Raw genomic sequence first — 15012 nt, 5'->3', positions numbered from 1 at the left:
CAAATCTGCCATTATAGAGATAGGAAGTTTCAACTTGTTACACAGCCTTAGTTGGTTCCTTCAGCAGGTGTACTCACTGTGGCTTCACTTGGGTGCACAAAGATGGCTGTCGTTTGCGGTGCTGGGAACCGGCAATGGCAGCGGGCGGTAGCAGCGGCAGGGACCCGGTGGTGGTGCACTCATCAGCATCGCGGGTATCAGTGGCGGTGAGGGAGTCAGCGGGACCCAGCGGCGGCGGAGCAGGCTTTGGCCTAGTTCCGAGAGGATCCAGTCCTTGCGTGCCACTCTGCAGAGTTCGGCAGCGAAGCCCATTTAAAAAAATGGCGCCTCAGCGTCATTTTTTAAATTCAAAGATGGCTGCCGCGGGCCGTGATAGTCATCGCTCCACCCCCTCGGCTGGCTTATATAAGCCAGTGCGAGGAGGCAGCATGGCAGTTCGACGGCTCGGAGGGAGCAATGAAGAGCACCTGAAGAATGAAGATGCCGTGGGCGGCGTTCATGCAAAAGAGCTAATTGGCTGCCGCCCCCCAGGCGAAGACGCCAGAAGCCCTGGCAGGTTGGCGCCCGCCAGGAGAAGACGCCAAAGCCCTGGCAGATTGGTGCCCGCCAAGGGAAAACTCAGAAGCCCAGGGGTGGCAGCGGCGGTCTCGTAAAATAGCTTAAAGGCCACCGTCCCCCAGGTGAAGACACAGTAAAATAAATGACTACAATATTAAAGTGTATTGTCTTTATTTTAATATTTTCTTTACAGGTGGACTACAGGTGCCAGTGGACCCTTATGCCCTGCACGCTGGTACTTGTGGTTCTCCAAGTACCAGCATGTAGGGGAGGCTTACTGGTACCCGTAGTTGACAATATTTTTTCAACAATACACTATACACAACCAACCCAGCACCCACCGCCCAGGGGAGCTGGGGATAGCCCCGGGATATCAACCTAGGCCTGGGGTGCCCTGGAGAGAGGGACCCTTTTATTGGAGGGGGGGGGTCCCCAGCTCCCCAGGGATCCCCGGCCTGGACAGACTAGAGGTCAGGGTGAATGCTTTGGCTGGGGGGGCCCGATGAAAGGGCTCCCCGCTAGAAAAAGTCTACTGTTGTGTGTTCTCCCATTTGTGTAAGTCAGTATTCTCTCATCCGCACCAATCTGTCTTTACCCATCTGCGCTGCTGCTGTTGCTTCCCGGGCCACTCCATACACGTCACTCTGTCCCCCCAAACCATGCCACTCTGGCCCCCCCCCATGCCACTGTTTTCCACCCATCTGAATCACTTTGGTTTCCCCCCCATCTCTACTGCTTAATCTTCCCCTTCGCCATGCCTTTCTGCTCAGACCTCAGTTGCATAGACCGCATGGTGTGTCTTCCAATGAGCACACAATTGTGTGAATTAGCAGCTCCATCATTTTGTGAGTGACAGCATTATTTTGATATACAAAGGAATGCTACAAAATAATATCCGAAAACTACAAACAAAAGATATGTTGATTTTAAGAGGGTTGAATAAATTTGCAAGCCACTGCATATCTATACACCAATCACCCAAAACATTAAAACCACTGACAGGTAAAGTGAACAAGATTATCTAGTTGCAATGGTACCTGCAAGGGGTATGATAGATTAGCAAGTTAACACTTAGGGCCTGACTCAATACTGATCGCAACAGCGATTACACACGCAGAAGGCCAATTGTTGCGTCAATATGACTACGCAGAACGATCGCGAGTGATTGACAGAAAGTAACCATTTGGGGTTGTTGAAGGAGGGTGGTCGGTGAAACACAGGCGCACCAGTGCGTTTGAAAGCAATTACAGGTGTGTGCAGAAATTAGCCATTGCGATGCCATACGCAGCTTGGACTTTCACTGCGTGCGCTGAGGGTAGCAATTTCTGAGTAAGGTGCAAGTGTGCGTGAGGCTCCGATGGTACTCGATGTTTTTCAGACTTGCAAGGTATTACGGATGTGTGTATGGGGAAGTGGGCGTCCTGCTGTTGTGCTTCAGACATTAGCATATTTTCACAGCGAGACTGCATGCGTAATCAGGCCCTTAGTTCTTGAAGTTCATGTGTTGGAAGCAGCAAAAATGGGCACCTGTAAGGATCCAAGAGCCAAATTGTGATGGCTAGATGACTGGGTCAGAGCATCTCCAAAATGGCAGGTCTTGTGGGGTGTTCCCGGTACGCAGTGGTTAGTACCTACCAGATGTGGTCCAAGGAAGGAAAAAATTGATCCATTGACAGGGTCATGGGCATCTAAGGCTCACTGATACGCCGGGGGGAACAAAAGCTAGATCGTCAGCATAAATTGCTAAACAAAAGCTAATGCTGGCTACGATAGAAAAGTGTCAGTACCCACAGTGCATTGCAACTTGCTACATATGGGACTGAGTAGCCATAAACTGGTTAGAGTAACTACTATGGGCACATAAGCATCAAAAATGCACCATGGAGCAATGGAAGAAGGTGGCAGTTTGCTGCATATGGGGCTGCAGTCAGAGTGCCCATGCTGACCCCTGCCCACCGCCGTAAGCGTCTACAATGTGCACATGAGTGTCAGAAGTGAACCATGGAAGAAAGTGGCCTGATATGATGAATCACATTTTTTTTTACATCAAGTGGATGGCCGGGTGTATGTGCGTCATTTACATGGGGAAGAGATGGAACTAGGATGCACTATGGGAAGAAAGCAAGCTAGCGGAGATAGTGTAATGCTCTGTTCAATGTTCTGCTGGGAAACCTTGGGTCCTGGCATTCATGTGAATGTTACTTGAACAAGTACCACCTACTTAAACACTGTACGGCAACGGTATTCCCTTATGGCAGTGGCCTCTTTCAGCAGGATAATGCACCCTGCCACACTGTAAAAACTATTCAAGAATGGTTTGAGGAACATGACAAAGTGCTCAAGGTGTTGACTTGGCCTCCAAATTCCCCAGATCTCAATCCAATCGAGAATCTGTTGGATGTGCTGGAAATAAGCTCACAATTAATAGGACTTAAAGGATCCGCTGCTAATGTCTTGGTGCCAGACACCACAAGACACTCTCAGAGGTCTTGTAGAGTCCATGCCTTGATAGGTCAGAGATGTTTTGACGGCACAAGGGGTCCTACACCATATTAAGCAGTTGCGTTTAAGGCTGATCGGTGGATAAAATTAACATTATTTGTTAGCTCTTTTTTAGAATTGCGAATTACCATATGTTCGTGTCATCTCACTGAACTGAATTATTGCTTGCAACAAAAAATAGTTGCTGCTTTTCTGTTACTGAATCAGATGGATATAAGCACTTCTAGCTAGTACAAAAGTGACTAAACAAACAGACTTCCTAAAACATGAAAGGGAAAAAAAAAAACAACACAGTAAAGGTGAAATTGCAGACTGCTTAATCACTTTTGCTACGTATATATGAGTAAAATGTACAGGTTATCTATATTAAAAAGGGGAAATCTGAAACCTTACTGTAGATAAACATTTACTACAGAAGAGGTATTGGCTAAACCAAATATGTGGTAAATAATGTTCAGCTGTGCTCATCCTTTGGAACTACACAGTACAGAAACACCTTTATGGGAATCCAGGAGAAATCTGTGATATTGGTGGCTAAGAAAGGAAAACCGTTAATACGCCGACACCTCGCAACCATCAGCGCTATTTGAGCTGCCCCTGAAGACTATGAAAGGAGTTGAAGAGAAAAAAGTATTTTTACAAAATAGGAAGATTTTTTTTTTTTAAATGAAAGAAAGAAGGCATGGGACAAATCTATAGCTGTTGCTAAAGCTGGGTACACACAAACAATATCGGGCCGATTTGTCGTTTCCCAGCACTGTCAATAAGAAGATATCGTGTACGGTTCCATGTTACCATGGCATCCTACATCGCGCCGTCGCCCCCTGCAAGTGTATGCACTTGCCGATGCAGGGTCCAGTCGCCCGTCGGATGGTCCGGCTACACATCACTCTGATGTGTAGCTGGTTTAAAACAGATCTTACAAAGAAAAAAAAAAGAACACACAAGAATAAATGGATCCGTAGATAAATGTGTATAATAATAGATACTTTCACATAACGTAAAATTAAAAGGTCATCGGAAAATAAAACTAAAGTGTTAGTGTACCTTTACAATGATAAGTCTTGTTGACACCAACAGACTACTTTGCCATGCCAGATCCAAGACTGTGCAAATCTAGCATACACACACACTGGGGCTCTTCTGCGGTGGGAGCAAAGCAAAAAGAGGGAGAATCTATATATGTTTAACTAACCAAGGCGGTGCAAATATATTAGTTTTGCAGGCAGGGTAATTACAGCTGCTTCAGCATGTAGCCAACAAATGCTGGGTAGATTTAAATTTAGATTGCAATTTAGATATTAGTTTGGACATGCCCCTTTCAAATCCAGATCAATCTGCGCATTTTACATCTGCCCCACCCACAGTGCAACATGGTTTTGCCAAGGTGCAGTTACTTTGACTTTTTTGCTATACTCCCACTATGGACAATCCTACAAAACTTCCAGCTACTATGTATAGTTCAGACCATAACTATGTACAAAACATATGAAGAGAAATAACATGAAACTGAAATATGGCAAGGTCACCCTTGAGGCCATGATAAATTCCTGTCGATGAGTGGTTGTGATGAGTTACTGTGCACATCACTGCTTAATATGGCAGCCCAAAATGGCAGATTTTCCTGCGTAACTTTATGGAATGCATGGAAAAAAGTCTGATGTTGGATGTCATGAAGTACCGGAATACGGTCAGAATGCTGGCACCTCACGGCCATTGGTGCTAATTGAATCACACCCTATAATAGATTAATTTGCTAATCTAAACAAACTACAGTAATAAGTAAACAAAAGCAATTCAAAGCAACTGTGTCATCAATCACAACATAGATTAGGCTGCATTATGGCAAGGCTTACATCTATTTAGCCACTCTCTGCCCTTAAACACCAGAACATAAAAGAGTAGCTAAAGAGATCAATATGAGGCACTGGTATTGCTAGAGAAACCTGGTAAGGCCATCATGGCATCACCAGATTTGCCTCCAGATAGGGGGACACACTGATATTTTTTTTGATAACAGTCCATCTACCTCTAACTTTGTACTGATATGTACCATGACTGCGGAGTCCTTCTTAGCCCCGACCGACAAGCCAAATGGGGTCTGACGAGTTGTACGCAAACCTGATGATTTGAAGATTGAAGTTTGAAGATCTGCGCATGCACAGGGTCTGTACTGCGCATGTGCAGTTCTCCTGTTGCTCACTCGCAGTTGCCAGATCCCAAAAGCTGACTGAGAGGCTGCGGTTATTTGGGGGGCAGAGTGAGAGTCCCAGAAAATGAGGCATGTGGCCCCGTTTTCTGGGCATGCTTAAGCCAAGGCCTCCATCCTAGTACACAGGTTCACTGGCTTCTGCAGCGCGTAAACACAAGCTTATCCTGAGTAACCGGAAGGTTACTCGGATGATCAATGTTCACGCAGAGTATCCTGTGCAACAATGATACTCCCAGTAACATCCCCAATATCAGCTAACGTGGCACAGTTATTGGGATGAGTCAGAGCAGTCCTAGCCTAAGAACACTGCATTATGGGCACACATTCTGAAACATAAACCACTTACCAACTAGTAGTTTCACATCTCGAACAGTGAAATCTTGTTCGGGCATTCTACAATAGATACAGAAAGAAAATATTTTATATGATGGATGGATTTACATTGAAGGCGGCACTCAGAGGTAAAACAACAATGTTAATTGCCAACATTTCAAAGAGAGAGAAAGAGAAAACAGACAGACACACCGGGGTCGATTCAATTAGACTCATCCAGTGAGTCTATGCGACCACATGCCACACTTACAGCAGCTCCATAGGGCTGAGTACAAAACTCAGGGAGTCTGGGGCAATATCAGACCACTAGGGGGCGAGATGAGGTGCCATTGCTTCCACTGCAATGGCAACTCGTCCCCTTCATAGCTAATTGAATCAACCCCTATGTGTGAGTCTGCATGTAATAGTTAAGGTTAAGGGATTCTCATATTTAAGGGGATGGTGTATGTAGAAGATACAACATAAAAACTATTTTGAGACATTTGCAGCACAGACTGTGTAATGGTTAGCATTACTGCCTCACAGCACTGAGGTCATAGGTTCGATTCCCACCACGTCCCTAACTGTGTGGAGTTTGTATGGTCTCTCTGTGCTTGTGTGGGTTTCCTCCTACACTCAAAATATACTGGTAGATTAATTGGCCTCCAAGAAAATTAACCTTAGTATGTGTGTGAGCATGTGGCAGGGAATATAGGGCCTGATTCAGAGCCACTCGCTCTGAATCAAGGCCGGGCTCTTTTCTTTTTTTGGAGCGGCCTCTTGGCCGCTCACATAGCTGTGGGTGACCACCCACAGCTATAGCGAGCGGCCATGATGATGGTCGCGATGGTCAAGACCATTGCGACCATCGGGCTTGCGATGAAACCCTTGTGGTAGGGTCTCGTTCATCGCAAGCCCCAGAGAGCTTTCGGCTCTAACAGAGCCGGAAGCTCTCCACTGACATCACTTGTTATGTCAGTGGGGCCGCCCCCAAACGGCAGGCGTTCTCACGGGAACGCCTCAGTTTGGGCAGCCAGCCCCTGCCCGCCCACCAAACGGGGCGGGCTGTCACTCAACATCGACAGCTCGCCCTCTTTGGTGCGAGACCCGGAGAGACGGAGTGCCCATCGCTAGCCGGGTCTCGCGCATGCGCACTACGGAGCCGGCTCCGGTTGCGAGCACTCACGACAGGGTCTGAATCAGGCCCATAGAGTGTAAGCACCACTGAGGCAGGGACTGATGTGAATGGCCAAATATACTCTGTACAGCAGTGCAGAATATGTATGCACTACATAAATAACTGGAAATATAATATATATCCCATCATTATTACCATGTATACTTTTAAAATTAATTTTTGGTTTAAAGTCTGAAGGAATAGTTAGAAGTTTACAATCAAAAACAGGAGAGGTGTAGAGATTACCAGTGAATGAAGGTACAATGTTAGCAAATAAACAGACATGTCCAGTAAATGAAAAAAAATTACTTACATCAGTAATACCTAGTCAATAGATTTAAACCAAAAGGTGGGTACACATCAGATGCCCCACAATGCGACATACGACCCAGCCGACGGATGAAATATTGTGTGGTCCTTACACAGCGCAGAATCTGGAGAACGACCATACAAAATGTAGTTCACCTTCCGCATCCATATGCATGGGGTCGTTCATCAAACTGACAGTATGTACTGCAAATCTCTCGATGCGATGAACGACCCCACGGGAGTGCATAAGGACAGACATAGTGGCTACACAATTATATTTACCAATGTGCACGATATGTCGGCGGGCGACATATTGTCTAATGTGTACCCACCATTAGATTGTATGCACTAAAATTTAAGATTACTGTATTAAACCTGAAAATGTTCATTCAATGGCTAATTCACTCTACATAATTTTCTGGTTGAATTAGGTTACCCTTTGTGGTCCTATTGGCATTTACGGACATTTCTATTGTAAACTTTTGTGTAAGTCTGAAATCCTAAAGAAATATTCAAGAAATAAACCATCCATGGATGTGGCCAGCAATAGGACAGATTATACAAAAAGGAATGCTTGTACTTACTTTATACCCAATCCTTCCTTTGTGTGGAAAATAAGGGGGACTCGGAGAGCTTCTCTTTGTACATATTCATATGTAAAGTCTGCAGAGAGTTATTAAGACATAATGTCAAATTTAGTTTTACTGTACAATGAGCCCTATACAGCTCCATATCTGGCTCTGACGACAGAAGAGGAAAATAGCTGTATAAAGTTGGATATATCGCTCTAATTTTAAAGAATACTATTACTGTACACATATTTTCCAGCACATCACACACACAAACAATGTAATAGATAAGTTTTAGACTGAATCATTCTGTAGTAATTATACAACTACAATCTACAGATGACAAGTGGACAACAGCCAAAAGATACCCAGCAATGAAAGCAAGAGATTTCTGGGAACATGAACAATCCATATCAAAACCATGAAACCAAATTGAAGCTCAAAATACATGTGATCTTTTTTTCTATGAGTATATTAAGTAATTGGGAGCATTATGCCGGCCCCACCCCATCCTTTTAAGGGAGTACCTCAACCATCCACAAACTTACTTCATCATCTTCGTACAGCGCTATAAATTTCAACAGAAATCTATATCTTAATATTCAAGGTTATAGCAGCCTGATTATATTATGCTAAATAACGGTTTCCTCCTTTAAGGAGCCAATATATCAGCAATCAATTGGGGCAATTCTCCTGAGTGCTTATTGGAATTTTTCAACTATTTGAAATAGACTTTATGTGGGAATTCAATTAACCGCAGAACTTACCACAGACTTTTAGCTACCAGGTTAATAGCCTGGAGCTTTGCCTACGGTAAGCACCAAGGGTGCACTTTACACAGATTGTTCTTCGCACCTCAGGAGCGTTAAGAACACCATCGGGGCTAGTCACAGGCTTACTGCACACAGTGGGGGAGATTCAATTTAAAGCGATGTTGAATAGCCCCGGTAAGCAGTTCCTGGAGCTATTCAATTGACCGCTCTGTTTAGTCCGACTAGAACCACTTAAGTCGGAGAATGCCGGTTGCTGCACCTTCAGCTGTGTGTTTAGTCGCGGTAACCGGCATTCTTTGACAAAAGTGGCAGCATTGAGGCTGTTTGCGCTGCGCTAAGCCGGAGAACAGCATTGCGGCTGGCACTTAAGTAGAATTTTGGCTCGCTCCGGAGGGTGCAAGCAAAAATCCTGTAGTCTGACTTAACATCGCGGTCAACTGAATAGCTCCGGGAACTTCTTCTCGGGGCTATTTACCATTGCGCCGAGTTGGATCACCCACAGTAATTGTATAGCTCCAGAAACTTAACCCAGAATCTGCGCCTTAACACAAGTTAGCCACAGGGCTTACCGTGGGATATGAGGTTTACTACAGGATATAATCGAATAGCTCCGGGAACTTAACCCGAAGGGCAAAAAGCCCAGAAGTTCCTCAGCTAATCGAATTATACCTATTAAAAGAAATTGTTGGTACCAGTAGATAAAAGTTTTGACTAACCGACATTCCATAGGAACATAAACAACCTTGGAAGCAACGAATTGGAAGGAAGCCAGCTGCACCAGATTTATACAAAATATACTCTATAGGGGGCCCGTTTACAAAAGGTGAACAGGTTGATTATACATGCAGAAACAGAAGTTTCCACATTTTTTACCACTCACCATTAGTGCCTCTGGTAAATTTAATGCTTGACTGAATGAACTAACGCCAGCTCTTCAGATGGCATTATCCCCACTCTTTATTATTGGGCTGCAAACAGGGATCCATTTGGATCCTTCTGGTCCTTGCTATGCGCATGAGGGAACTAAACTCATGCATGAGCAGTAACACTGATAGTGTAAATCTTACACAGTTACTAGTTAGCAATGAAAACAGTACAGATTGAGTCTCCCATATCCAAAATGCTTGGGACCCAGGGGTATTCTGGATAATGGAATATTCAGTATTTTGGAATAATTGCATATCATAATGAAATATCTTGGGAATCGGACCCAAATATACACACAGCCTGCGGGTCATTTTATACAATATATTCAATAATTTTGTGGTTCAAACAAAGTTTGTGTACATACATGAAATTCAGTTATGTTTCATATACACCCTATACACACACAGCCTGAAGCAGGGGAGTCTTAAGAGAGGAGGGGGCCCGTGTGCACTCCTCGTGCAGGGCCCTCTCCTCTCTCCCCGGTGGCCGGCAACCGGCTGACGCGGCTAGCCAGCCACCGGAGAATTAGTAGACCCCTCGGGCACTAGAGTGTGCCCAGAGTCTACTGCGCATCCGGACAAATTTCTGGCGTTCTCCGCATGCGCAGTAGACTCCGGGCACACACTAGTGCCCGGAGTCTACTGCGCATGCGCAGACAACCGGAAAAATGGCCACGGTGGCCATTTTCCGGTGTTCTGAGCAGCGCAGACACCCGACATTGGACCAGGGACAGGCAAGTCTAAAATAATATGGGTGCAGTGTGCGCGGTGCGGGGCCCCCCTGGACACTGCACCCATTATAGATACGCCACTGGCCTGAAGGTAATTTTATATAATATTTTTTAATAATTTGTGTACATTGTACCATCAAAAATATCATTATCTCAGTCATGCCAAAATGATTCCGTATTTCGGAATATTTGGATATGGGAGACTCAGCCTGTAGTAGGAGGGCTCATAGGACAGCTGCTTTTCTGATAATGAATTGCTTTTGTTCATTGGTGTCCAATTCCACAGCTGACTGAGTTGGAACCATAATTAAGGTAGATGATTAGGCCCCTAAATGTGGTGTACACAAGGAGATTGCCCCATCTCTTCTCCTAAATGCTAGAAATGACAATATAATATTTTCTACATATAACAGACACTACAGCGGCCATCAGGGTTTTTTGTTTATTTTTACATAATACTTTTTTGAACTGTACACCAACACCCAGCTCTCCGTACTTGCTACCATACATGGCCAACACTCCGTCACACCCACTCCATCTAGTCTACCGCAATAACAGTCACTATTTCCAGGCTTGGACATATAATACAGCAATCTAAGCGCTGGTCCTCGCCTCAAAATAAAATACTCGGTGCCGGGGGTCCTGCACTGAGCCTGCGCTGCTCGGGATCGTCACGGCAACCAGGGACCCCGGCGGGAAATTCAAACCCGGTACAGAGAGGCACGTGTAGGCACCCGCACTCATCCCGACACCAGCACTCCGCCACTCACCCCAACACCCGTCAGCAGCACTCAGCCACTCACACCGCGGTAACCACTACAGCAGCTACCTTTGCCCTCCATGTACTGCACGTAGTCCCCTCGGTAGCTGTTGCTGCTGACCTTCTGCTCCAGGCTGAAGCTGCGGATGCTGACCATCTCCTCCATGTCCGACACGTCTTCGTCTTCAGCGTAACGAGTCCGTCCAATGGCACGCTACGGGAGAGCAGCACACAGGGCAGGAGTGAGCTTTGGCCGGCTAGTCACCATCTCCTCCCGCGCCCCTGTCCCGAACCAGCCGGTCAATTCTCATCCAACAGCCCAAGCCCAGAACTGTGTGTGTGCAGGTGTACCATAGTAACACACATACAGGTAAGACACACACTGCTCCCAAAGTAATTCCCAATGTAGTGTGGTGATCCCAATGACCCAGTTATGGACACATCCCAATGGCAAAGTGCTAACCCATAAAGTCAGCTGGAGTCCTGTTTGCCCTAACTGGAAAGTTACTGGAATCAGTATAGTGACAGGATGTTCCTGTGAGAGCAACGACAATGGGCGATGCCAGTAGAAGAGGCCGGGCACCCAGGCTCACCTGCACAGGGTCATGCCCCCTCAGGCCGGACATGTATAAGCCATGTGCCGACTTGTATGTAAACACTGAACAGGGGGCGGAGTGGGCAGGATATGTGCTGCTGTAAGACACGGTGCACTGTGTGATCACACTACCCAGGGGGTGTCACTGTTACCGATGCTGTCCCTGGGGGGCTGGAATAGATTTATGCTGTGCTCTGGGCCTGTGTATCTCTCCCAGGCAGTCAGGGCCATGATGATGCTAGAAGCGTGTTTCCTCCTCCCACAGAGGAAGTTGTGGCTCAGGCTGCAGCCAGCAGGGACACAGGGAGCTGCACGTTCACATGAGCAGCAAAACAATAACAAAGCCACTCCATGAGCCAGCCGATCCCACTCCGGGGAGCCCCCCGTATGCCCCCTTACCTCCAGCATGTGCCATCTGTACAAAGGAAACACTGTGGCACAGTCTTCCTGCATGTCCCCCCACACCAGCTGCACAGCTCTCACCACTGGTTAACTGACATATACCCTTCCCAATTCCACCTCCCCCTTGTCTGCTGCTAGCCCACCCCCAGACACACTCATCTGATCTACTACAATAGATCCACGGACAGCTACACACCAATCTTCTTCTTCTTCTTCCAGATGCTTTCTTTGCCTCCATGATTTGGTGAAGGGAGGTAGTTGTGTGGTAAAGAGTGGTTGCTGCAGAGGAGGGCTCCTCAGTTACAGACCCGGTCGTCTGCTGCTTTGCATTGTGCTGTGAGGGGATAGGCAGCAGCTCCGTGTGCGAGGCAGCAACACAAAAAGAATAATAAAACAAAGTTAACGCCCGAGTAACAACCTCCTGGTCCGCGCTACAAAGTGCAGCCTGGGAGCATTGCTGGTGCTAGTAGTGGGGTCGCTGACGTCATGCTGTATGGAAGGTAACAAGGTTTCCAAGCGCATCAGGGGCCACATGACTTAGAACTTTGCTGCGAACACGCGTGGGCTGTTGCTGGTAAGAGTGAATCAGACATTTCCTGACACTCGGGAGCCTCTCATATTGTTATTTTGGTCGGTCACGGGGGCTGGCATGTACGCAGGCGCCGTGCGTGCGGGCGGCCGCTTTATTTGTTGTGACTGCTGCTGGGAGTCTGCTGCACTTTTAAGCAGTAGTTTCCCCACCAGCAGTGATACGCTTCGTGTAGGTGGGGCCTCCCATGTGTCTATCCTCACCCCCCGCATGGATGTTGTGTGCTGCTTTTCCCTTCCCTCCTGAGATCATCAGCACTGGGCAGGGTGACAGTTCTGGGACTGTGTTTGTGTCTCACTAGAACTTATTAATGAAAAGATTTGTACATTAACCATTGGTAGATGACAAAACTTTCACTTACAATTCATTCATTGATTTTTGAAAATTAAAAATAAATTGATCGATGAGCAGTGTTTTCCCTTATGTGTCTTCAAAATCTCACTAGCAGCCCTAAAAGAACATATTTGGAAAACGCAGAAAAGGTGCATGAACATTACCGTAGTTTTATGCTAAACAGAATCACTCTCTCAGTTGCTGTAACCCTACCTATTAACTAACAGGTGCTGTTCATTAATACTGTGAAATACAACATTGCAGCTATATTCATGCCTTTTTCAAATCCATTAGTATCTTTTAATAAAATGACAACCTTTGGGGTCATTTATTTATTATTACCAGTTATTTATATAGCGCACACATATTCCGCAGCGCTTTACAGAGAATATTTGTCCATTAACATCAGACCCTGCCCCAGTGGAGCTTACAGTCATTTCAATTAGGTGCGAGTTGGGTACTGCGAGCCGTTCTCATGGCAAACTCGCACCTTGATTTATTTTCAGAGGAAATTCACGTTTTTTTGTGCCCACCAGCCTGAGCAGGGGAAAAAGTAGGGATAATCTTTATTTTAAGGAAAAAATGTGGGGACACAGGACCTGATTCAGACCCGCTCGCTAGATGCGTACGCTGGTACCCAGCGTATGCAAATCCGGCCAACCAACAGCAAGGCATGCGATCACACGGCAAGGCATTAGAACGCCCACTATGTCTTGGCGTGCGATCGCTTTGTGTATGCAGACACCCACCAGCCTATCTTAAGATGCCCACTTGCGCACGTCATTTCCAGGAAGTGTTATGTAACAATCGGTACATCGGGTACCATCGGATGCGATCACAGCGCTTGTGGCAGACCATACCCTATCGTGAGCACTTCAGTGTGAAATACAACGAGGTGACGTGTACTATGGTGCTGCCTATTAATTATGCATGCCTCTGAAACGGTGTTAAGGCACGCCTGTGTTCACACCTCCACTCCCCTGTTTTTAATGGCTAGCCCCTGCCACCACCCACAAACAGCTTCTCCTGTCACTCACTCTGCTGGGCTGACTGTGCGCAGCGAGCGAACACTTCCTGATCTCTCGCACCTGTTCGCGCACTGCGATGCGTAGGATGCGAAAATCGGCCAGCTATTAGCAAATGCATCCTAGCGAGCGGGTCTGAATCAGGGCCACAGTGCAGAACCTCTGGTACATCCCTCTTAATGAATAATTATGCACATGGAGGGGTTTAAAAACCATCATTTGGCCAATAATGACATGTCAGTTTTCAGGTGAATTTCTCTAAAAGCTCAATAAAGTGTTAAATGATGTGGGACAGGTATGTGGAGGTGTTAGCAAAGGTTTTTGAGCTAGTAGATGAGAAGTTATTTCAACTTTTTATAGACTTGATTAAAAACATTTGCAAAATTACTGTACAAGATTTTCCTGTTCCCCAAAATACTAGCAAGACTTTCATTTGATGAAAAACACTTGCTTCCTAGCAATTTTCCACCATTATTAAAAAGTGCAAAAAAAATTATATTTGACACCTTTTAAGAACCTCCAGTACTTTCCTTATGGCCGTTAACAGCCTTCTATATGACCCTATCTCAGTTGACAATTTCTGGGTGTCCAGGATGGTTTCCCCACTTTTTCATGCTCTTCTCCCAATTTGCTTTTTTTACAAAATTCACACAACATCGGCGTGAGTTGCATGGATTGTCATTTCTAATTGGATGGCGCGTTTCTTATGAACGCGCATTAGTGCTAACTGTGCAAGTTTCATTTAACAAACTCACATTTGCAAAGTAACAACTAATTCGATTGAGCCCTTTGTGGCTGTAATATATATATATATATATATATATATATACACACACGCTGCAGTACCCAACGTTGCCTGGGTTTCAATCTCCAAGTTAAGTTTTGTTATGTGATGTCGTCCAAATCCATCCACTGGAAGGCCCAGAACCTGGATCAAAGTCCTGTCCAGTGCACTCCGCCATGAGGTCCGACAGGAGCCCCAACCACTCCATTAGACAACCCAGACCAATTGCCACCCCTCTGTGAAGTTTTCATCCAAATCCATCCAGTGGAAGGCCCAGAACAGGCTCCCCGGGTCAAAGTTATGCCCAGTGTATACAAACGGGAGGTCCAACCAGTACCTCAACCCCCCCAGTATGTCTTCTGGGATACAATGATACCAATCTGAAGTTTTTGTCCAAATTCATCCAGTGGTAGAGTCAGAACAGGCTCCACGGGTTAAAGTTCTGCCCAGCGTAC

At 46.0% G+C, this 15012-nt stretch overlaps 1 protein-coding gene across 4 annotated transcripts in view; it reads right to left on the bottom strand.

Annotated features, from left to right (window-relative positions):
- The window catches only part of KDM2B (lysine demethylase 2B), a 185638-nt gene extending 173496 nt beyond the window's left edge, over nt 1-12142 (bottom strand). Inside the window, exons 1-4 of one of the 4 annotated variants that reach the window (XM_088449175.1) lie at nt 12023-12142; nt 10899-11043; nt 7655-7733; nt 5619-5665 (exon numbers count right to left, since the gene is read on the bottom strand). In XM_088449175.1, coding sequence (XP_088305301.1) covers nt 5619-5665; nt 7655-7733; nt 10899-11043; nt 12023-12064 — 313 coding nt within the window. In that variant the 5' untranslated portion in view covers nt 12065-12142. Of the gene's footprint in view, nt 1-5618; nt 5666-7654; nt 7734-10898; nt 11044-11422; nt 11471-11823; nt 11966-12022 lie in introns of those variants that run through there. The other 3 variants (XM_088449174.1, XM_088449176.1, XM_088449177.1) reach the window with 3 other exon arrangements.
- Between the last annotated feature and the right edge of the window lie 2870 nt (nt 12143-15012).

Source organism: Taudactylus pleione, unplaced genomic scaffold, assembly GCF_031769625.1.
Source record: "Taudactylus pleione unplaced genomic scaffold, aTauple2 ptg000479l, whole genome shotgun sequence".
Classification (NCBI taxonomy): domain Eukaryota; kingdom Metazoa; phylum Chordata; class Amphibia; order Anura; family Myobatrachidae; genus Taudactylus; species Taudactylus pleione.
This window is presented reverse-complemented; position numbering and strand designations above follow the sequence as displayed.